Source organism: Somniosus microcephalus, chromosome 1 (genome assembly GCF_052327205.1).
Source record: "Somniosus microcephalus isolate GS21.2 chromosome 1, FLI_Smic_1.0, whole genome shotgun sequence".
NCBI lineage: Eukaryota > Metazoa > Chordata > Chondrichthyes > Squaliformes > Somniosidae > Somniosus > Somniosus microcephalus.
In genome coordinates, this window is record NC_140987.1 from 162,079,959 (window position 1) to 162,104,871 (window position 24,913).

Consider the following 24,913-nt stretch of genomic DNA (forward strand, 5'->3'; position numbering starts at 1 on the left):
TTCTTCCAGAAGGCAAGCTTTATTCAGCAACTGTAACAGACTTCCTTGCAATTGATGCTGTTATTTATCGGAGCCTTGGAGAAAGTCCAACACTGCGGACAGTAAAACATGACTCAAAATGGTTGAAAGGTGAGTAAACAGAGATTGTGTTTGATGACTTGTCTTGTCAAGATTCCAAAAAGTCACCTAACTTCTAAAGATCTTGTGGTTTTTATTTTCTTTGAGCGAGGCAGGGTTTTATCTTTTGTGGTTTGATTTGAGTGAACTCCAAGTGGTGTCACTGAATACTAGTAAGGCACACCTTGGGAAGTCATGGGATATAGAAAATCCATTTTTTAGCACAAAAGCACTTGCAGAAGGTGGTGATGACATTGCGTACACTGTATCATCAGACATTAACTGCCAAGCTCTGTACCTGTGGAAATCCCACACCAATACCATTGAGAACTAACTCCGGCAGTTATCCTGTGGATGTCATCCCACACTCTGGGCTGGATTTTCCCTGTTGAGGTGGGATGGCGGCGGGAGAGCTGATTGGCGGTTTTTGGTCCCGTTCCCATCTGCAGCCACTCTCTCAAAAAGATTTTCCGTAGATTGGCCTTGTTAAGCCTGCCCTGCGGGGTTCCTGGTCAATTAACAGGAAGCGGGTCTGATAGCGTCATTTAATGATGCTTCATCAGCCGGTTTCCTTAAAGGGACCACGGCCACATTGATTTTGACAGTTGTGCTGTCAGTGTTCTGCAGCATTGAGGTGCTGCAAACACTGACAAGCACTGCACAAAGGTGGACAGCTGCACCCAGGCTCTCCAACCATAAGCATATGGAGGGAGTCACAGCATGCAGGGAGGTTCTCTTCCCTTCCCATGGGCGGAAGAGTCCTCCACAGAGAGTCCTCCCCAGGAGATCAATGCAGTCTGGTTGCACATTGCACAGGAGAAAACAAGCAGGGATGTGGCTGCAGTAGCGCCAACCTTTCAATGATCTCAGTAGATCACGAAAAGTTAGTACAAAGCCACACTCAAACTCACATAGAAACATAGAAGATAGGAGCAGGAGTAGGCCATTCGGCCCCTCGAGCCCGCTCCACCATTTAATGAGATCATGGCTGATCATCCAATTTCAGTACCGTGTCCCTGCTTTCTCCCCATATCCCTTGATCCCTTTAGCCTCAAGAAATATATCTAACTCCTTCTTGAATATTTTTAATGAATTGGCCTTAACTGCCCTGTGTGGCAGAGAATTCCACAGGTTCACCACTCTCTGGGTAAAGAAATTCCTCCTCATCTCAGTCCTAAATGGCTTACCCCTTATCCTTAGACTATGACCCCTGGTTCTGGACTCCCCCGCCATCGGGAACATCCTGCCTGCATCTAGCCTGTCTAGTCCTGTTAGAATTTTATAAGTTTCAATGAGATCCCCTCTCATTCTTCTAAACCCTAGCGAATATAAGCCTAATCGACCCAATCTCTCCTCATATGTCACTCCTGCCATCCCAGTCTGAATTTTCACTGCACTCTCTCCATGGCAAGAACATCCTTCCTCAGATAAGGCAAAACTGCACACAACACTCAAGGTGTGGCCTCACCAAGGCCCTGTACAACTGCAGCAAGACATCCTTGCTCCTGTACTCAAATCCTCTCATTATGAAGGCCAACATACCACCCTGCTGTGCCACTCATCGCATCCCCATCACTCTGCCTTCCCTACCCTACTCCTGCACATCCTTACTCACACCAACTTACCTTACACCTCCACCCATCCCTCTCTATCTACATTATCACTTCCCCATCTCACTAGCCACCCCCCACACTCACCCTCATCCTACTGCAAGCATAACAACTAACAACACACAAGGGTAGGCACTTGAGAGGTTTAGCCAATATTCAAGTGAAGTATTGGTAATGTGTTGTCAGACAGTGAAATCTATATTTTCACCATTTCACCTTATTGGACAGATCTGTGTGCACCTTGAGAAGTGTCTTACTGAGTTCCAGTGAATGTTTAGACATAACTTCACCCCCCACCCCGCTATAGTGATGAGTGTGAATGGAATGGCTTGGATATTATAGGGTTGCTTTACGGTGCTGGGGTGGGATGGTGTCAACCTGGCGCATCATGTGGCAGCCAGGGTGTACAGCGTCAAGTGAAGTAAATCTGGCCATAATGATGTCATTGCTGGCCTCCCGGGTAGCAATGTTGTCAGGGGCTGATGCCCTGGGTCCTGTGCAGCATCAGGTGATGGCGGAGAAGGTTGGTGATGTTGGTGTGCCTGGTGATATTGGTGTTGGGGCTGATCATGGAAGGATTCAGAGGACCAAGATGTGTTTTTTTTCAAGGGCACCGATGTTGCTACAATAGATGGCAGCTGAAGTTGAGATGACAGAAGCGATCTGTCAATGGTGAGAGAGGTTGTTCCAATGAGGTGCCACTGGGTATACATTTGGCTCTAAACACTTGCAAGCTAAAGAAATCTCTATACGTCTTACAAATGCAATAACCAACAGTTTTTGAGCTCTGAAACTGACCATCTGCAACATGGTATCCTTTATGCCACTTCTACAGCTGTCAGGTTATCAAGGAAATCAAAGCAGACTCAACTCACGCTGAGCTAGCATGTTCCCCGAGCAGTGGGTAACCCATGGGGGAGCTCGTAAAATTGCAATGTAGGCTCAAAATAGCATTAAATTGGCTGTTAACAAGCCATTTAGTGATGTCAGTTGTCTCCCCCGCCGCTTGGTGTCGGGTCAGTTTTGCACAGACAGACCCAACACCTGGGAGACTTGCGTGGAGGCGGGTTGACAGCAGGTTTCCTACCCACTGTCAATCTTTGCTATTTTGACAGCGGACCCGCCTCCAAACCCGCACTCTGAGCACCGGCAAAATTCAGCCCTCTGTGTACCGCATGCACAGCGTAAATAGGACTGTGCACGAGCATTAAATAGAAAGATTTGATTGTGCCATGTAACTTGTGACACTCTGAGACTCAGTGGGCTCGATTTTGCCAGTGGGGAGCTTTTGGAGGCGGGACTCCCACTTGTCGGGTTTCAGTCCCGACTTCATCAACTTCTGGCCAACCCATGCTATTTTCCCTTGATTGACCTTGTTAAGCCCACCCAGCGGGCTTAGCAGGCCAATTAAGGGAAAGCCAGTTGCAGAGAACGTCAACGTATGACGTTTCATCTGTCAAAAATTTGTGACAGATAAATTGTCATCGTTTGACAGCTCTGTGAAGCTGTCAAATACTGACATTCTCTGTAGTTTGATGAGCTCTTGAATTCAAGACCTCATCAAACCTCTTTCTTTTGCAGAAATGAGATGGTTGTTGCATTGGAGAATGCAACGGCCATCTGTCATTAATACCGCGAAGGTGCGAGACTCTCCGCATACCCACCGACTGAAGCCTGCAGGAAGAAACAAAGGTAAGTACACTTTTTCTAACACTTTCCACTTCTCTCAGATACTCACCTCTCCTCTCCACACTTCACAGAAATCACAGAAACCCCACAGTGCAGATAGAGGCCATTTCGGCCCATCGAGCCTGCACCGACACATATCCCACCCGATCCCCGTAACCCCTACACCAACACATATCCCACCCTATCCCCGCAACCCCACGTATTTAATCCCCCTAACACTAAGGGTCAATTTATTATAGCCAATCAACCTAACCCGCACATCTTTGGACTGTGGGAGGAAACCGGAGCACCCGGAGGAAACCCACGCAAACACGGGGAGAATGTGCAAACTCCACACAGACAGTCGCCCGAGGCCAGATTGCACCCATCAATTACCTTCACAGCGCACTTTTGCACCCTCCACCCCCCCGACCACTGCAGACCCACTACTCGCCTCGGTGACCCTGGCAGGGTTCGGAGCCTTCGGGAAGCCCACACTTGTGTGGGCAAAATGGTGATAAGCCTATTTTCTGCCTGTTAACAGGCAATTCATTGGCTTTAATCCCTTCCCGCATCCAAGGAGACGGGACCTGGTGCGGGACGGCTACCCGCCTCCTAGCAAGATGGCACGGAGGTGGCACCTGCCCCCAAATTCTGACATTTTCCCGGCAGTCCTGCATCTATACCCGCCTCCCCAGGGCTGGCAAGATCACGCCCTCAGTGTTTGAACTATGTTTATAGCTGAAGTATTTAATGTGTGCTTCCCTATTCTTTTACAGAACCATATTTTGTCCAGGCTGTGGATTACGATGATTATATCTACTTCTTCTTTCGGGAAATAGCTGTAGAATACAACACCATGGGAAAGGTAGGGATCAAAACTTTCTTGAATAACATGGGGTTATGACCAGTAAGAGGTATAGATCTTTAGTAGTCTTATCCATTGCAAGATTCTCTTGATGTACCGTGACTTGTTTGTTATTATTTTTTAAACCAAGAGAAGTAGACAACATATCCTTTTGATCGGCCACCTGGCATGGTAGCTGTACAGATCACAAAATCCATCCCTAAAAAGGAAGGTTACTATATGTGTATTGATCTGATGGTCTACCCCTCCCTTCCATCTCCCCATCTCTCCCAGTGCCGCTGACTCTTGTTAGGGTTTCGTTCCATGGGCTAAGTGGCTACTGTTGGTGTGTGTGCTTGAATAGTGCCAGCAGGTGATGTAGCCATGGTGGGTATCACAACTGAGCCCAATCTGAGCTCACCTTACATCCAGTAGGAGTCACTTAATAATGATCAGGAGCAGAAACCGTGGCTATCACGTTTTTGCTCTTTCTCAACCCAAGTCTGCTGATGCCAGTTGTAGCACCCTGGCTCCTGTCTCACTCAGCAGACTGGCGATTAAACCTGTAACCTACAGATTTGTAGGACTTAATACACAAGGTATTGTTCTTACACACTAGGAAGCTCTGACATAACAATTTTAAATATCTTGCATTCACTTTATATTGTCTTTGTTGGGATGCTTTGTACAATCCCCAAATAAGCTACACGCTCATCCTTTAAAAGAACCTTGTTAAAGCATTCCTTAAAGAAAATGGGGCATTCCTCATGCTGCATAGAACTGTATTGTTTACACTTAAAGTGTTTTAAAGAAAGAACTTGCATTTATATATTGCCTTTCATGCTGTCTGGGCATCCCAAAATGCTTCACAAGCAATCAGTTATTTTTGAAGTGTAGTCACTGATTTGTAGGCAAATATAGCAGGCAATTTTCACACAGCAAGGTCCCACAAACAGCAGTGAGGTAAATGACCAGTTGCTCTGTTTTTCATGGTGCTGGTTGAGGGTTCAGTGGTGACTAGGACATTGGGAGAACTCCCCTGCTCTTCTACAAATAGTATTTTACACCCACTTGAGCAGGCAGATGGGGCCTCAATTTAATGTCTCATTGGAAAGACGGCATTTTCAGCAATGCAGCACTCTCAGTACTGTGCTGAAGTGTCGGCCTAGGTTATATGCTGCAAGTTCTGGAACCGGGCCTGAACACACAACCTTCTGACTCGGGAGGCAAGAGTGCTACCACTGAGCAAAGCTTAGTGCATTTTTTCTAACTGAAACACTTGTTGTTGAAAAGGAGCTTCTAACTAATTCACAAAGATGACAAAAGAACAATTGATGGTTTGTACAGTGAGGCAGCGTCACTGGCTAGTAATTAATAGCTAAACACCAGTGCATAAATAACTGAGAGGGAAGACCTCATTTATTCCCAAGAATCCTAATAATATTACCTTATCACAGAAGAGTATTGTAATGAAATATGCTGACAGATGTACAAAGTTTCTGAATAAACAGGAAGAACACTGACGGTGGGCAGAGGGCAAAGTACAAGAACAAAAATTTGGAATAGTTTGTGTATTTATTTAGGAAGTGATGATAACAGCAAAAATCCAGCGCCAGGCAGAGAGGGTCACTGAGACTGCGGATGTGATATTGCTTTTGTTTCTCAGTGTGTTTATTTGTCAAAGTCAATCCGACATGGTGGGCAGGGTTTGAGTTGGGCAGGACACATACGAAGCAATCGGCATGAAATGAGTTTCCAACATTTGAAACTAGGCAATTACTGTTTATGGAGCTCCAAAGGGATTTAAAAGGTTGTACTAAAATGTCAGCCTTGAGGAGTTGCAGCATCAGCCCTCGTGGGCCTCTGTAATGAAGAGGAAGGAGGTTCCTACCTCTATTGAAACTGTTCTTTTTTGTCAGCTCACAAAAAAACAGTGGATTGAATTAACTTGAGGACTTATTTTCCTTGTATGTAAATATGAAACTCAAAGGAACAGATTTGTAATATGATTAATGGGCAAATGAAAGGATGATGAAGTACAACTTCTGCGCTCATTAAAGCATGGGATGACATTACAAAACACTGAAACATCATTTGTTTTTGCCCTGAGAAATAGCAGTAAGAACTTCTAATTCATTAGAGACAAGTTAAGATAATACCATGCTTACTGCAGTCTCTCTGATGCTTATATCTACATCAGTATATTTTGTTATATATTAACTCTGTGCTACCCATAGCATGAAAATATCCCATACAAAATTAGGAATGTGTAGGTGGGAAATAGTTCATACAGTATTGCATTAGGATAGAACATTAGTATTATTTGTAACAATGATATTTAAAATACATTTTTTTTTAAAGGTGCCCCCCTATGTTGATTCTGCACTGTGTATAAACCCAAATTGGAGAAGATTGCCACACCCTATCCCAATGTTCTTCCATTCTTGAAGGCCCTGACTCTAGGGCAAGACACAGGAATGGTAGCATAGTGGTAATGCTACTGGGCTAGTAATCCAGAGGCTTGAATTAATGACGTGAGTTCAAATCCCACCATGGGGAATTTAAATTCAGTTAATTAAATAAATCTGGAATAAAAAGTTAGTATCAGTAATGGTGACCATGAAACTATCATTTTGTCATAAAAACCCATCTGGTTCACTAATGTTCCTTTAGGGAAGGAAATTTGCCGTCCTTACCTGGTCTGGCCTATATGTGACTCCAGACCCACAGCAATGTGGTTGACTCTTAACTACCCTCTGAAATGGCCGAGCAAGTCACTCAGTTGTAACAAACCGCTACAAAACACAATAATACTCACAGAATGCTCACAAATGAATCATACATTTCAGCCAATGTCCCAAACTCTTCCATCACCATCCCTGGGTATGTCCTGTCCCATCGGCAGGACAGACCCACCAGGGGTGGCAGCCCAGTGGCATACAGTTGGGAAGGAGTGACCCTGGGAGTCCTCAACATTGACTCTGGACCCCATGGCTTCAGGTCAAGCATGAACAAGGAAACCTCCTGCTGATTACCACCTACCACCCTCCCTCAGCTGATGAATCAGTACTCCTCCATGTTGAACACCACTTGGAAGAAGCAAGGGCACAGAATGTACTCTGGGTGAGGAACTTCAAATTCCATCACCAAGAGTGGCTCGGTAGCACCACTACTGACCGAGCTGGCCGAGTCCTGAAGGACATAACTGCCAGTCTGGGCCTGCGACGGGTGGTTAGAGAACCAACACGAGGGGAAAAACCTACTTTACCTCATCCTCGCTAATCTACCTGTCACAGATGCATCTGTCCATGAGAGTATTGGCAGCTGAGACCACCGCACAGTCATTGCGGAGACGAAGTCCCGTCTCACACTGAGGACACCCTCCATCGTGTTGTGTGGCACTACCACCGTGCTAAATGGGATAGATTCAGAACAGATCTAGCAGCTCAAAACTGGGCATCCATGATGCGCTGTGGGCCATCAGCAGTAGCAGAATTGTATTCCACCACAAGCTGTAACCTCAGGGCCCAGCATTTCCCTCACTCTACCATTACCATCAAGCCAGGGGACCAACCCTGGTTCAATAAGGAGTGTAGAGGAGCATGCCAGGAGCAGCATCAGGCGTACCAAAAAATGAGGTGCCAACCTGGGGAAGCTGCAACACAGGACTACATGCATGCTAAAAAGCAGAAGCAGCATGCCATAGACAGGGCTAAGTGATCCCACAATCAATGGACCAGATCAAAGCTCTGCAGTCGTGAATGGTGGTGGACCATTAACAAACTAACGGGAGGAGGAGGCTCCATGAATATCCTCATCCTCAATGATGGTGGAGCCCAGCACGTGAGTGCAAAAGACAAGGCTGAAGCATTTGCAACCATCTTCAGCCAGAAGTGCCGAATGGATGATCCATATCAGCCTACTCCTGAGGTTCCCACCATCACAGAAGCCAGTCTTCAGCCAATTCAATTCACTCCACATGATATCAAGAAATGCCTGAGCGCACTGGGTACAGCAAAGGCTATGGGCCCCGACAACATCCCGGCTATTGTGCTGAAGACTTGTGCTCCAGAACTAGCCGCGCCTCTAGCCAAGCTGTTCCAGTACAGCTACAACACCGGCATCTATCGGACAATGTGGAAAATTGCCCAGGTATGTCCTGTCCATAAAAAGCAGAACAAATCCAACCCGGCCAATTACCGCCCCATCAGTCTACTCTCAATCATCAGCAAAGTGATGGAAGGTGTCATCGACAGTGCTATCAAGTGGCACTTACTCACTAATAAGGTGCTCACTGATGCCCAGTTTGGGTTCCAGCAAGAGCACTCGGCTCCCAACCTCATTACAGCCTTGGACAAAGGAGCTGAATTCCAGAGGTCAGGTGAGAGCAAATGCCCTTGACATCAAGGCAGCATTTGACCGAGTGTGGCATCAAGGAGCCCTAGTAAAACTGAAGTCAATGGGAATCGGGGGGAAAACGCTTCACTAGCTGGAGTCATACCTAGCACAAAGGAAGATGGTTGAAGGTCAATCATCGCAGCCCCAGGACATTGCTGCAGGAGTTCCTCAGGGCAGTGTCCTAGGCCCAACCATCTTCAGCTGCTTCATCAATGACCTTCCCTCCAACATAAGGTCAGAAATGGGGATGTTCGCTGATGACTGCACAGTGTTCAGCACCATTCACAACTCCTCAGATAATGAAGCAGTCCATGCCTGCATGCAACAAGAGCTGGATGACATTCAGGCTTTGGCTGATAAGTGGCAGGTAATATTTGCGCCACAGAAGTGCCAGGCAATGACTATCTTCAACAAGCGAGAGTCTAACCACTGCCCCTTGACATTCAATGGCATTACCATCACCGAATCCGCCTCCATCAACATCCTGGGGGTCACCATTGACCAGAAACTTAACTGGACCAGCCACATAAATACTGTGGCAACAAGAGCAGGTCAGAGGCTAGGTATTCTGTGGCGAGTGTCTCACCTCCTGACTCCCCAAAGCCTTTCCACCATCTACAAGGCACAAGTAAGGAGTGTGATGGAATACTCTCCACTTGCCTGGATGAGTGCAGCTCCAACAATACTCGAGAAGCTCGACACTATCCAGGACAAAACAGCCCGCTTAATTGACACCCCATCCACCACCTTAAACATTCACTCCCTCCAGCACCGGTGTACCGTGGCTGCAGTGTGTACCATCTACAAGATGCACTGCAGCAATTCGCCAATGCTTTTTCAGCAGCACCTTCGAAACCCATGACCTCTTCCACCGAGAAGGACAAGGGCAGCAGACACATGAGAACACCACCACCTCCAAGTTCCACTCCAAGTCATACACCATCCTGACTTAGAAGTATATCGCCGATCCTTTATCGTCACTGGGTCAAAATCCTTGAACTCCCTACCTAACAGCACTGTGGGAGTACCTTCACCACACGGACTGCAGCAGTTTAAGAAGGGGGCTCACCACCACCTTCTCAAGGGCAATTAGGGATGGGCAATAAATGCTGTCCTTGCCAGTGATGCCCACATCCCATAAATACATTTTTTTTACAATTCCATAGGTATAAGCAGTTACCAATACCTTACCTAAGTTGCATATCACAGGGAACTGGAACCAACACCCTCAACTGGAGCAATACCCCAACCACTAACCTGATGGAGATTAGCTTACTCCAGGAAGTCCAGAAATATTACTTTGTCTGTATGACTCATTACCATACCAGGTGGCACACAGGCCCATCAGTGGGGATTTCTCCATCTTTACCTCCTTCTTAGTAAACCTACTAAAGCTGAGATATCCAAATGAGTTGCTGACACTGGGTTGATCTGCGTGATCCCCTGGACTAGTTTTGATCACCTAATTTGTTCGGAGAGGAATTTCCCAGATTTTCTCCCCAAATTGGCCTGGGGTTTTTAACTGGTTTTTCACCTCTCCCAGTGATCACATGGTTTTGGGTAGGGTTGAGAGTATTGTGTGTGACAAGCTGAATGGACCAGAGGGTCTTTACTTGTCTGTCATTGTTCTTATGTTTGTATGTTGCATTTTCATAAACAAGGCTGAGTTGGCAAGATCAGATTGGCCTTTAATCACCAATGAAAGAATTCTGGATTTAATTCCAGCATCCAGACAAGATTTTTGTGCTCTCCACTACAACTCATTTAAAAATATACCCAGGGCCTGTAAGAACAAGTTATAAGATGCCATGTGAAGCATTTACCTCAAAGTTAACCTGCAAGGGTAGGGGAATGTAAACTATGGAAGAGCAGAAAATAAGCCACTACAGGGAAAAAGCTGATACCTGGGCCTAGAAATTGAGTAGCCTTAGCGCCGCATTTGAGGCGCTAGAGGGCCTAGCGCCGGAGTTATGGCCAGTTGGGAAATTGAGTGGGGCCCTTCCGTCGGCGTTAAGCCGGTAGCGCTGCGTCGGCACCGATGACGTCATCGGTGTGCGCAGCGTCCCGGTTGCCATGCCGACGGGCCCCAGCGCCGAAATTCATTTGCGGCCGCCTCGCCCGTGGCAGCCGCAACTAAGACTCTGGCAACCGAGTCTTCCCCGAGTTAGCGCCGGCGCATTAAGGTCGCGCGGCGGCCGGCCGCTTTCCCGTCGGCTGCCTGCCCGCACCTCCCTCCCCGGACTCCTCCACCCCCCCCCCCGCGGAACAGATGCGTCTGGCCTGCAAGCCCGGCACTTGTCTGAGGTGCCGGGCTCATTTTTTCAATATTTGAACGGACAGCGGGCGGGTGCAGGCAGCTCCTCCTTAACTGAAGGAGGAGGCCTGCACTTCCCCAGCCTGCCGCACCGCATCGGGTGCCGCAGCGCCGGATTAGCGCCGCAATTCGGCACTCAGCGCCCATTGGGAGGCGCTCACGCCCGCCAGTAGCGCCGGCAGCCGTCTGGGCGCGGCGCTACTGAATTTTTGGCGCGCGCAAGGGAATTAGCGCCAGCGCTAAATTTCCGGCGCTAAAGCCCTGGCGCGGCGTCAACTCAATTTCTAGGCCCTGATGTTCTTGTTCTACATTAAGACTGAATCACCAGTAGAGTAAATGCACACTAAGATTTTTACTGTGGTGAAAGAAAGAAAGAACTTGCCTTCATATAACGCCTTTCACAACCTCAGGACGTCCCAAAGCACTTTACAGCCAATGAAGTACTTTTGAAGTGTCGTCACTGTTGTAATGTAGGGAAACAAAAATACAAATGGCATCTGGTATTTTTAGATGGAACTTATGTTTACAAAAAAGGACTTTGTGTGAGACTTCCCCTCCCCCCACCCTACATGAGCAGGAATTAACTTTTCACAATTAACAACTCATCACTTTTTTTTTCTTTTTGCCAGCTAAAATACATTTTTTCCTGGTTAGCTTAATGGCTGAAGGAGGAAAGAAAGTTTGGGAGAGATATTTCCCATTCCCTTTGGTAGAAGAGAATGATAAACTCACTTGAAATTTATTTAACTTTTTTTTTAAAACACTGGTTTTCCATGCTAGCATGTATTCTCTCAAGTAGAGTCTCTCCTTCACTGCTAGTCTACCCCAGTGGGATCAGTTATGGAAATGTTGCAGAGGGGCTCCATCATATACAGCGTGAAGCATTGTTACATGAGAACTGCTCCGGAGCCACCTGACCCCTCTAAACCATACTACAGGTTGGAAACTTACATTTTCCAGGCTATAGCAGCTTTCAGGCTATTTTGAAATTGTCCCTCCTCGCTGTTTGCAATCAAGCCATTCCAGGATGCTTCCTTTAAATTATATCACTGGAGCAGTCGGAGGGGGAAGAGGGCACTCCAGGGTTGGTGGGAAAATATGACATTTTCAACAAAAAAGGTCAAACTTCAGATGAGTTTGTCGTTTTCTTTTATAAAAGCCGGGCGTACTTTTAATATAAAAAGTATTCCCTCTTCCTTACCAGTATCACTCCCCCTGGCTTTCCCTATTAAAATATTAGATAATCTCCAGTGTCTCTGTTAATGAATGGTCTGCAGCACTGCTCCTGTGAGCTTTATAATTGGTCAGAGTGGTAACTCAAAACAAACAGAATGATGGTAAAATGACACAATATCCACATTTTGCTCTTTGAACAAAATACCGACCTAAAGTTAAATCCATTTTCACTGTGATATTAAAGTATTACCTTATGGGTAGGGGTGGAACTGGATTTTTCATTTAAGACTAACCTGAATAGTATTTGGACTTTGCTACAAATCTGGCACAGCCCATTAGTCACTCGGTAATAACAACAGGGATCTTAATTTCAAGTTGTATATTACTTCCTGTCTGATTTTTAAAACCGGTCCTTTTTAATGAATCATTTTCTCTACATAATGTATGTGGTTTCTCTATTTCCCAACTGTGAAGGAGGCAACCAACCCATTCCAACCTAGCAGATTGGAATTAGGGTAGGGGAGGGGAGCCCACATGCATGTGTATTAACTTAAATTTTAAAAAACTCAATAATAGTAACTAACTTCCAGTTAGCACCTCTTTCAGGTAACATTAACAGAAATTGTTAATTCAATTTGCAGGAGTCCTCAGCAGCTGAACTCATAAAAGGCACTCTTTGGCTAAGCATACTTATGTACTCATATATGCTACTCCACTAGAGACCTGATTCAATTTGTATAATACTTTTATTGTATAGACTTCAGTTTTAAGTGCGGGGGCTGTGTAGTGAAGTTCTTGTTTAAGAACTGAAGGGAGTTTCAAAATTCTTGCCTATATTTTTTTCAGGTGCTTTTCCCAAGAGTTGCCCGAGTCTGTAAAAATGACATGGGAGGTTCTCAAAGAGTATTGGAGAAGCAATGGACATCCTTCGTGAAGGCTCGTCTCAACTGTTCCGTACCAGGGGACTCACACTTTTACTTCAACATCCTGCAGTCAGTGACGGATGTTGTCCATATTAACGGCCGTGATGTTATTCTAGCAACGTTTTCTACCCCTTACAACAGGTAAATGTTTTGTAGAGAGCCTTTGAGATGCAAGACTAAAGCTATTACAATGAATATCTTGAAATCACATTGCTTGTTTAAACTATCAGCACAGAACACTCTAAGCTGAAGGCTGCTATTAAGTGTAGGTCAAATGTAATTTTACTGGGGTCCCATAATAAAATTTCCAGAACACACATGATAATTATGTGCAATTTCTTTCCTTTTAGGGACTTGTTGTTTTAAATGAAAATTTAATTGCATGCACTTGCATTTTCACTCTACAAAATGGCTGATATTTATGAATATGTCGATAGTGTTATATCTCTGAGGCTTTTTCTTGGGTTGCATTAACTGCCACAATGAACAAAAGCACAGCATCTCTTTCCAAGTGTGACTAGAATCTGTAATGTTTAGTCTCATTATTTCTGCTTTGTTCTGTTTTGTTCATAGAACAAGCAGTAGTTTATCTTGTTAATTTTTTTCTATTGCTTAATTGGCCATCGCTTTCTGACTGAAGCAAGGATAAATTAAAAGCCGAAAAGTTTGGGGGACAAGCATAGCCTGTCACAGCATATGTACTACTACAGTACTCCAATGTCCTCTGCATAGGGCTGTGTTTACGGGGGTGGCGGGGAAGGACGGGGAGGTTGTAGAAAACCCTCAAGCTGTGTGAGAGCTCATTATGGAGTAGCTTGTTAGTACGGGAACAGGAAGCCAACTTTGGAGAATGTGCTAAGGATTGATTTGCTGCATGGCTCTTGAGTGAACAGTGCTTTTCTGGTAAACGTCACATTGCAGCATCCCTGGCTCAGCAGTCTGCGGGTATGATATGGAGGACATTGCCACTGTTTTTACTGGTCGATTCAAAGAGCAGAAGTCCTCTGATTCCACATGGACGCCAGTCCCTGAAGACCGAGTTCCTAAGCCAAGGTATGCTGGCTGTCTTTAAAAAAATATTTTCAAAAAAAATTCTTTAAGAAGCAGCCAGAAATGTTCAAACAATATAAAAGCCTCTTGGCAGTGACCCTGAACATTTTCTAATTTTCCACTAGAATGAATAGATGAGATAAGAGTAAGTATTTGATTTGAAGAAAGAATACAAGATTTTGTCCTTAATTCAGTAAACAACATATTCACAATTTCTGCCCCACCCACCACACAACCCCCAACACACACACTTTTTGAATGAACATGCCTCCACCCTCACTTTAAAATAGTTCAAAGGATAACATCTTATCACGCAAAAGTTAAAGGGTTGGCAGATTAGTTCATTGCTTTTCACTTGAACCAAGGTTTGAAGATTTTTTATCCTATCTAAATTCTCCACTACCTCCTCCTTTACTGCTTCATTGGCAGCATCCTCTTCTTTAGTGAAGACAGATACAAAGTACTCATTTAGTACCGCAGCCATTCCCTCTGCCTCTAGAAGGTCTCCTTTTTGGCCCGTAATCGGCCCCGCCCATTCTTTGACTATCCTTTTTATGTTTATAAAAGACTAAGGGGGAAAAAATAGTGCAGCGAGTTGTCACGATCTGGAATATACTGCCTGAAAGGGTGATGGAAGCAGATTCAATAATAACTTTAAAAGGAAATTGGATAAATACTTGAAGTGGAAAAATTTGATGTGCTAGGGGGATAGAGCAGTGGTGCAGAATTAATTGGATAGCTCTTTCAAAGAGCCGGCACAGGCACGATGGGCTGAATGGCCTCCTGTGCTGTATCATTCTATGATTCTATGATAGTTAATTTTACCTGGTTTTTTTTCCATTAGACTCTTGCACTAGTCAGAGTACAAATGATCTACTTTCATCGTCTTTCACGGACTTTGTTTAAATGCAGAGCTCAGCTGCTCCTGAGTCTGTTTATTCCATTAAAGATTGGCCCACATTGGCCAGATTGATTTGATTTTCAAAGTTAAATTTGAGGGCATTCCTGGATAGCACAAAGCACTCATTTCAATGACACTTGATTAGCACATTGCTGCATGGGCTCAACAACTTTTTTTCTCCATATGTTTTTCCAGCATAAAAGAAAATCAAGCGTGCACGGAGATAACATTTCACTGGATCTTTGAGCCTTGAAACAATATGAATTCAAATTGTGTATAAAATATTTTGTTACTTCCACTTGACATTGCTTCCTTTTAGCTGAGATAGACCAGACTGTAGGCTCAATGACCACTGATAATACCGCTCCATAGACTATCGATGGGAAGTGTGTGGCTTTGGGGCAGAACTTGGCTCTTCCAATTTGTCTTCTTGATTGAAATGAGGTTTTTGGCTGTTGTGCAGTACTGTATCTGCTGACAGCTGAAAATTGTAGAACCCGGTGCACACGAGAGAATGGGAGCTAAAATGAGGGTTCGGTCCAGGTTCACTGCGCTACCACCAGACGCCAAGTAATCCCTACCATTACATTTGTAACAGTGTAAAGAAAAGAAAGAACGTGCATTTATATCGTGCCTTTCACGGCCTCAGGATGTCCCAAAGTGCTTTTCAGCCAATAAAGTACTTTTGAAGTGTAGTCACTGTTGTAATGTAGGAGACACAGCAACCAATTTTTGCACAGCAAGATCTCACAAAGAGTAATGAGATAAATGACCAGATCATCTGTTTTTTAGTGATGCTGGTTGAGGGATAAATATTGGCCAGGGCACCACTGAATTATCAACAGAAAAGAACTTCCTTTAAGCATGCCAGGCCAAAATTTTTATAGTTTTAGTAGCATTTTGACCATATAAAATATATTAGCCAATATATCAGAAGTACAGCAACCCTTAAATACAGCCATGTGGTAATTAGGCTGTAAAAATATGCTGTGGAAAATGTATGTGCAAATGCTCAGTGCATTTGCCTGAATTTCCTCTCTTTGCCGTTTTAGCAGAGGTGTTAACCTATTTAACTTAAAACAGGTTAATGCCTCCTGTTGAATAGCAGAGAAAAGGATTGATACAATTGCATTAAGTGTGCACTTGTGTCCCTCTGTATTTGTCAAGCAATTAGTCTCTTTTCAGCTTCATATATAAAATAGGACACCAATTATGATTCACAATGGGAATAATCTAGTTTATTTGATAAATATTAACAGGAGAAATGGGGACATGGATAAATATTTTAAAAAGAACATGGTGTACATAGTGGATGGAAGATCTGTGTTTGTTCATGAGAAAATCCCTGGGCTGTACATTTTTTACAGCACAGCCACCCCAGTGTGGATTAGCTGAGCAGTTGGGAGGGCTCCAAGTGCTATAGAAGAAAGCAGTCTTCAAGTCCCATTGAAAAATTAAAGCACCCAAAGGAAGCGCATGAATAGTTTAATGGGCAAGACGCACTGTTTAACTTCCTTTACCACCTCATCTTAGAATGCCACCATAATCCTAAAAGTTTTCCAAGCACCAATTTTACAAAGCTGGTGCTTCTGGCTGCTTTTTCCCTCTTTAACAATCCTCATCTTTGTTCTCTTGCAAAGGCCTGGCTGTTGTGCAGGTTCAGTATTACTGGAAAGATATGGGACCTCCAACGGATTCCCAGATGATACCCTCAACTTCATTAAAACGCATCCTCTTCTGGATGAAGCTGTACCTTCAATTGACAATAGGCCGTGGTTTTTGAGGACGATGGTCAGGTTAGTGGCCCCCTTTATTCGGTCTTAACTTAAAGTATGACCATCCCTTTTTATTGGCCTGTTCTGGCATTATTCCCAAAGAAAAAAGAAACAAGTTTCAGTGCTTGAGAAGAATTTTATATTGTCTGCAGTTTTTGGATGATTTTTTCAATGTATATATTTTATTAAATAGTCAAGACATGCCAGAAGCCACTAACTATGCAACTTATTATGTGAAATAGAATGGCTCGCTAATTTGTTTTCTGTTTTCATGGTTTAATCGCAACCAGCAACGATACTTTCTAAAGTGTTTGCAATGTGTTAAATTAATAAATTTGTTGTGGATTATGGTGATACAATGCAATCAAAAAAGAAATGACACCTTTCAAAGCAAAGAGAGTAAAAGTGCAGGTGCTGGAAGTCTGAAATTCAAAAACAGAAAATGCTGAAAACAGCATCTAAAAGAAAAAGGGGTTAATATTATGAAGGGGCATATTTGAGACATTAATTTGTCTTTCTCTTTTCAGAATCTGATTGACCTATTAATTTCTGGCATTTTCATTTTTTTTCAAAGGGGTTCTGTTGTTCTGGCTGTGAGCACAGATACTTGTTTCAATTGGCTTGTGTGAGCTCCTGTTCATTGGTAGCAGTGTGGTTGCTGGGGAAATGTTTGGTTAGTGCGTGACTTTCTGTAGCATTTGGTTGAAGGCAGCACAGCTGTTAAGAGTTTAAACAGTGAGTGCACTGTTATGCCCATATATAGAGAAAGAGCAGTTCTATAAAAATCATATTTCATGGGTTGAACAATGCAGCCCTTGGTATAGATGTATTTAGAATTTTTAAAGAATAGCTTTCTTTTTAAGTTCTGTTGATCTGCCAGTGTAGGTGAACAAAAGGGAGCTTGTCTGTTTCTTGAAGTAGTCTGCATATTACTGTTGAATAGGAACTAAATGGTTAAAGGAGTGAACTTGATAGTTTACATATAAGCAAAAGCCCTCTGTTACATTGTGAAGAAACCCATTACATTTTGCTTTCACCATCGGGAGCTTGCCATCGCTTCTCCTTTGTCCAATGCATTCTGGGTAGGACAGCAATCGTTTGGTTTGCTTTTGCTCGATTGCCGTGCAATCTGTTTTTGAGATGATACTGAAATGTACTTTTTAAAAAATAGTTCCCTCTTAATGTCCCATACGATTAGATTCACAATATAACTGGGTTTTATAATAAACTAAATGAAACCTGCTCATTTGCTTCTTTTTTAATAGGTACCGATTGACCAAAATTGCCGTGGACAATGCTGCTGGTCCCTACCAGAATTACACTGTGGTGTTTCTAGGGTCAGAAAAAGGAATCATCTTAAAGTTTCTGGCCAAAGCAAACACGGGCTTCATCAATGACAGCATCTTCCTGGAGGAGATTAATATCTACAATGTAGAAAAGTAGGTGCATCATTAGTTCACAGTTGCAATTTAAGCAGAAAGATACTTAAGGCCCAATTTTAAAACCCGGCGCCCAACAAGAACAGGGCGGGCGGGGCAGTTAAAATTGGGGCCGCGTAGTACTCACCTTGATGCACTTGCGCTCTGCACCATTTTAACGGGTGCATTTTGGGCAGCGTCTGAAGCCATCTCTGCAGGCTGGTAAGGAACTCGTAAATATGCAAAAGTCAGGGTCCTATTACGTTAATAGGAACTAGAAGCAATTTTAAGAAGCAGTTGTGCCTCGCCAACAAAACCTAGCCAAGCAGGAGCGGGCTGAGAAGCTAATTTTGGTTTTAAAGTTTATGTTTCCTTGTGGGCTGGGAGGAGCCTGTGCTTCCCCCCTCCCCCGACTCTGATCGCCCCCAGACCCTCCCACCCCCCCCAGCACATCTACCTGACTACTGGGAACCATTCCCGCTGGTCCCCAGCAACGCTCTGACATCTCATTCATGCGCACCGGCCAGGGACTGATTCCTGCCAGCATCATGCGGGAGACTCACCAGCGAGATAGGGATGAAGCCCAGGAGGTAATATGTTTCAGGCCTCAATCCAGCGCGGCTATGCAAACTTGGCACTCACCCTGCCACCCCCTTGCTGAATTCATGCCCCAAGTTAAAATCAAGACTTTGGTCTTTGAATCAAAATAGGATAGACGATCACATCAGTACTAAATTGCTTAGACAGAGATTGCTTTTTTAATCAAAACAGGAAATAAAACACTACTATACCTTAACTGTTGCATCAAATTGTGTGAAAGGTCTTGAAGTTTTATGCATAATTTCCTCAATGGCTTAGTGGGTGAATGCACTGCCTGGTGTGGTAGTCAGCTATATAGATCAATAAGATCCCAAGTGTGGTTTCTGATCTATGCTAAGGTAACTGATCCCAGTCGAGACCATGGATTACAGTTGACCTCAGCAATCTTTGGACTTGGCAGGTGAACATCAGCCAAGAGTCCTGCTTCTGGTGGAATGTGTATGTGTGTGGATATTGGGTGAAGATAGGATCAGGCTTAGCTGTGATTCCCCCCCTGAGGTTGAATAGGCAGTGACACTCAGGGCTGGATTTTCATTGGAGGAGGCGGGACTACAACTTTCAGGGTTGTAGTCCCACCTCCATCGAGTTCTAGCCAACCCACGTGATTTTGACTTGATTGACCTTGTTGAGCCCACCCAGCGGGCTCAGCAGGCCAATTAAGGGCCACCCGGCAACAGGTGACATCATAGATTGATATTTTATCTGTCAAGACCTTTTGACAGATGAAATATCAGCATTCGACAGCTGTTTGAAGCTGTCAAACACTTACAATCTGTATTCCAAGTTAATTCCTTCCTCTCAGGATGATTTAGAGATCTCCCCGGAACAGAAAGCTGAATGCTGCAATTTTTGACAGCTCACAGCCATTCTGCTTTCTGTGCCGGTGAGATGAGGGACTCCCGAGACCTGTAAAGGTAAGTAAAGGTATGTAAAACTTCTTTAAACATTTTACACACACCAAACACACTTACCTTTGCACTCATGCACCCATCACTCACCTGAACACCGGACATCTCGACCCCCCCAAGCCCTTCATCCCGACGGTCCGCCTCCTCTAACTTGCCGTGGTTTGGAGCCGTCGGGAATCCCACACTTCAACATTAAAAATAGGGATTAGGCTAAAAACTGCCTGTTAACTACCTGTTAACAGTCAGTTAATTGGCACTAATCCCCTTCTCGCCTCGGGGAGGTGGGTCCCAGTGCGGGGCGGGTATTCGCCTCCTTTGAAACTGACATGGAAGCGGGTTGGGGGCGGGATGAGGTCGGGACCCCCAATTTCAGGATTTTAACCCCTCACATGCCTCCAATCCCGCCTCCATGGCCCAATGAAAATCTTGCCCTCATTGTCCAGGCAAATATGTGAATGAATAGTACCTTGGGGCAGGGAACTGGAGAGTCACTGACACCCATGGAAATGTAAACAGCTGAGTGCTTTCAGGAGAGATGGGGAGAAAATTGTTGCAAATCAAATTTTAAAGCCTGGAGTACTTCTACAGATAAACGTGTGTGGTAAGTGCTGCATGACTGCTTGTAACACTTTGCCCTCATTAGAGCAATGCTGCTTCAGAGATATTTTGTAAAAAAAAAGTAGATTGGTGTAACTCTCCTAATGCAAATTTTTCCCTTTTGTGTTAGGTGCAGCGTTGATGGTGTGGAAGACAGAAGAATTGTGGGTATGCAGCTCGATAAGCCCAGCAACACTCTCTTTGTGGCGTTCTCCACTTGTGTTGTGAGGGTGCCTCTTGCTCGATGTGAACGTCATAGCAAGTGCAAAAAGTGAGTTCAGGGTGTATATAAAAAATTGCTTTCCAAAAGCATTTTGCAGACCATTAACTTTTGAAGCAGCAAGAAGGCCAGGTAAAATAAATCATAGTGAAGTGATTTGGGGGAGGGGGTTGGCAGTATTTCTCTTCTGTGATTTACATGGATGATGTCCAGGATATGCATTAGAAGTTTTTTTGTCCTTTCCCCAGGACTTGTGTTGCTTCTCGAGACCCCTACTGTGGTTGGCTGAAGGAGGGATCATGTGCACAGCTGTCACCGGCAACTAAGTAAGTGGTCCCTTTAAATAAAGAAGAGGTGACCAGAGTAGTTAAGAAAGTAACAGTGAGGGTGACCAAACAAGCACAAGGGCCAAGCCTTTTTGACAAATGTTCACTGTCGAAGTGAATACTGCAAAATTGTTTGTTGCGTGTTCCCCAGAGTTCTCTTGGAGTGTTGAATGTCATCTGCTAATAGCAGGCAAATTAGCTGGTTGCCCTCTTTTATTCTAATTGAACATTCACTTCTTGGTGGTCTTGAGGTTAGAACTCAAACTGAAAAGGTGGTAATTTTGATAAAATTATAGAATACATTTGTTTTTCATAATAGAGAGCAATAAAAAAAAACGGTGTTTTTCTGGGCGCATAGCCTTTCCCCCCCAGTTTTTCCTTACCTTCTCAGGTTTCCTCAGGCTATACACCACCTGCAGCAGCAGGGTAGGCAAGAGACATTCTGTCAGGTCATAGCACTGTTGCTGCTGAAACAGTCACTACGAGGTGGTCTGGTGGCAATTTGCTGCCTGATTTTTATATCCACCAGTGGGGAAGAACACAGGTTCCATTTAGAGCTCGGTTGAAATCAGGAACTTGGCATAGCGGCAGCCCGCAAGCACAGATCCACATCTGACCACGGAATTTCCCCAACAATGCACAATCAAATGAGGGGGAAATTTTTGTCGGTTAATTTGTAGCTGTGTTGTAAATGCCACAGTATCTTGAAATGGTGAGGTGCCGCAGCAATTGAACATTTTAATGCATCTGCTAGCTAACCCCACTTCAGATCACGGAAGTGGGAAGTCATGAAGGTCCATTAACAAGCAAGCATCCTAACTGTTGACCCCCCGCCCTCGTCCACCCACCCCCCTTCTCTAGCCTAGAAGCTAGGAGAAGAATTGTGCTCTTACCCCTGCCCTAGCTGAGATTAGCTAACCAGCAAAGATCAGGAGTCGCCCCATGGATTTTTTGGTCTGTAGGTGCTCCATTCTGGACACTGTCAATGCCAACCGAGCCATCAGCTGAGCTCTACATGTCAGAGCTTCACGTGCTAAATATGTATCATTTTACTGTTCATAACCATTAGATGTGTCTCTCTCTTTTATGTAGATCAGCATTTGAGCAAGACATTGAGCATGGCAACACAGATGGTCTGGGAGACTGCCAAAGTAAGCAAACCTGTATTTTTGTTGGGTTGAAATACTTTTTTGATGTCCTAGCAGCAATATTATTTCAAAAGGATAGTGTTTATGCTACAGGTCATTTCTAACGGTGTGTAAGTACAATAAGAGAAATATCTTGACGTGCAAGTTGTGATCTTTGAAGATCTATGGCTCACTCATCTACCCAAGCCTAGTAATTGGCACTTGCCACGTTATTATAAGGTGCCAAGTACACATTGAACTGCTGGCTTTGCAATCCAATGGACAACACAGGAAAGTGTATTGTTAATTCTGAATAAGAGCACTCCCTCAAGGGAATAACCCATTTTCTGCAATTTATTAAACATTTGTCTGAAGGATAAACCTAAGAGTAAAAGTGAATTACACAATGGCAAAAAAGTGCAGAAATAATGTTGATCTTTCCTATTATTGTAAATATTAGGCCTGATTAAAGGAGATTGTTTGGGAATATCTTCAATATAAATACTTTTTCCCAACCTACTATATACAGAAAAACTGATTAAAATCCAATAGCAAATGGGAGATAATTTTTACCACTTTTTCTAAATATCTAGGTATGGGAGGACTTGATGTAGGAAGAATTCCTATGCCATCCATTCTTCTGTAATCCTCAGACTCTGATATTTGTCTAACCAGTTGCTGGTGTGTAGATAAAGGATTAATATTTACAATAATGAGAGTAGAAATAGATGACAAAATCTTAGGGGGAGAAATTAGGTATCGCCCTGTTTGGGGCACTAAATTTTAAAAGTTGAAAAAATTAGCACCAGGCGCTGTTTTTCAACTTTTAAAAAATTTGGTTTTGCGCTCCAGGAAGGAAATGGAGTGCTAAATCAAGCCCTCCACTTCCTTCCTGGAGCATAACAGGCAGCAATGCTGCACAATGGGCCGTGCAACGTTGCCGTGTTGGAAGGCTCCTTCCCTCCCTTAAAGGGAAGGGCCATCGCTGCAGGTTCTGCAAGGGAAAGCAACTTACCTGGTCCCCGACGGCAGCCGCGATCCAGCCCGATGCACTGCAGCAGAGTGCCGGGCTGATCAATCACTGGCGAAGAAAAATTGGAAAAAAACCAGAAACAGCATTTCACAATTTTTTTCCTTTACCTTGGCCACCTCGCCTTAAGTATCGCTCACGAATCGCCCGGCCTCCTGCAGCTGCCGGTGTTTTCGCCCAGCAATGCTGCAGGGGACGGAACCGAAGTTCGGGTCCGGGGCGCTGCGCACGGTGATGATGTCACGATCTCCAGGCAAAGGAGATTGGGATGCAACGCCATAAAGTTGCCGCAAACCTGCAGCCGAGTATAGCGGGAGTTGATCTTCTCACCAGTCGGTAAGTGATTAGCGCCTCATTAGTGCCCCCCGGAGGCGATAACAGGAGGCACTAAGGTGCCCAATTTTTAGCCCTTAGACTTTACAAAAAGATTATTATTAATATTATTCACTTAGCTGAATGGCTCCTGTTAAAATTAATGGGGATAGTATGATTTCCAAAAGGCATGTTATATATGGAGCAGACTATACAGGCAATGGTGTTGCCTCTTCCTTTTGCTAGTCCTGAATTGATAAACCTAAGAGTAAAAGTGAAATACACAATGGCACTGTTGCTTTTGAAATGCCTCCTGTAACACAATACTATTTATAAATTGCTTTGAAAATCCTATCGAATTATTCCATAGCTTTTTATTTGTAAAAGAATCCTTACATGCTGTTTGCAAATATTATGTAACACTGGATCAGCTTATTGTGTAGAAATCACCATTTTGACATCTTTTCCTTCTCCTTTTCTGCAGACTCCTTTGTGGCACTGAATGGTAAGCCCGCCATGATTCTATTGTTGGATTAATTGGTGGCATAAGCATTCCGTTAATGATGCACCTTTCCCAACTTCTAACTGCATTTTATCATTGATATTCACGTTCAAGATGTTTTATTACTGTTATTCTTTATTCCCCTTCCTTCTTTTGAAGCATCTTTTTTTTCATTTCCACCATTGTTTTCTTCTTAGACTTTTCAACCACTCCACAAGGTCATGAAATGTCTCGTGATACAATACATGGTCAGTGTTTTTTTTAACCCAGTTTTATTGACTTTACTCTACTCTAGTATGCACTTATTTTAACCTTAAATCAATCCATCTACTAATGTAGATCATTTAGCTGTTCTTTACCTGGTTTCTTTGTCTGCCTCTCGTATTTAATATTCAATATTTCTAATTAGCCTTTTGTAGACACTAGCATGATACAAGACCCAAGGTTTTGCTGATTAGAGCAATAGTAATGCCTAATCATAGTGTCTGTCCTTGATTGAAGATAAACAGGACTATTTTGTCTAACACACTGCATACATATATAGACCTGATGATTATATGATATCCTGTATTCTACAATGCTGGAGTCACCTTGTGTGTGACTCCATTCTCAAATTTTGGAAAAGATTTGAGCCTCAAACAGATTTGTCTAAGTAAAAATTTAACACAAAGAGAGTCCTGGGAAAACTCTTACCTACGGATTGTTCCAGAAATTAGTGGAAGAATAAGAAGTGAAGACATGAGTTTGGTTGCTCTGTGCAGTAGAGATTGAGATATATTAAGCTTCATTATCCCTCCCTTGTCCAATCGTTTTCTTCCTTTTTTCCCTCCCGCATCTCCTGAAAGCACAGATTCTTGCTCGGCTATGATTCCAGCTCAAGTGCCCATTCTTCATGTGTGAGTCCAAATGGTTGGCATGGAGAACAGCAAAGACAATCCAATGCTATCTTCCCCTGATGTTTACATACATTGTACTGTCTAGGAGGGGCTGCTGAATAGTTATCAGGAGACAAAATGCTGCCTTCTTTTCATTCATCTTCTGCTCTCCCCAACCCAATGGCAATAAGGCAAATTGTAGCACCCTGACTGATATAC

The 24,913-nt window shown here is 43.9% G+C and overlaps 1 protein-coding gene across 7 annotated transcripts in view; it reads left to right on the forward strand.

Moving 5' to 3' along the window:
* Positions 1–24,913, forward strand: part of sema6a (sema domain, transmembrane domain (TM), and cytoplasmic domain, (semaphorin) 6A) — a 307,183-nt gene that overhangs the window by 262,948 nt on the left and 19,322 nt on the right. For 5 of the 7 annotated variants that reach the window (XM_085987030.1, XM_085987020.1, XM_085987032.1 and 2 more), the window contains exons 8-18: positions 10–129; positions 4,175–4,263; positions 12,977–13,194; positions 13,975–14,106; positions 16,645–16,800; positions 18,045–18,218; positions 20,433–20,573; positions 20,771–20,848; positions 21,941–21,999; positions 23,802–23,822; positions 24,017–24,067. In XM_085987030.1, coding sequence (XP_085843156.1) covers positions 10–129; positions 4,175–4,263; positions 12,977–13,194; positions 13,975–14,106; positions 16,645–16,800; positions 18,045–18,218; positions 20,433–20,573; positions 20,771–20,848; positions 21,941–21,999; positions 23,802–23,822; positions 24,017–24,067 — 1,239 coding nt within the window. The remainder of the gene's footprint in view (positions 1–9; positions 130–4,174; positions 4,264–12,976; positions 13,195–13,974; positions 14,107–16,644; positions 16,801–18,044; positions 18,219–20,432; positions 20,574–20,770; positions 20,849–21,940; positions 22,000–23,801; positions 23,823–24,016; positions 24,068–24,913) is intronic. The other 2 variants (XM_085987036.1, XM_085987044.1) reach the window with 2 other exon arrangements.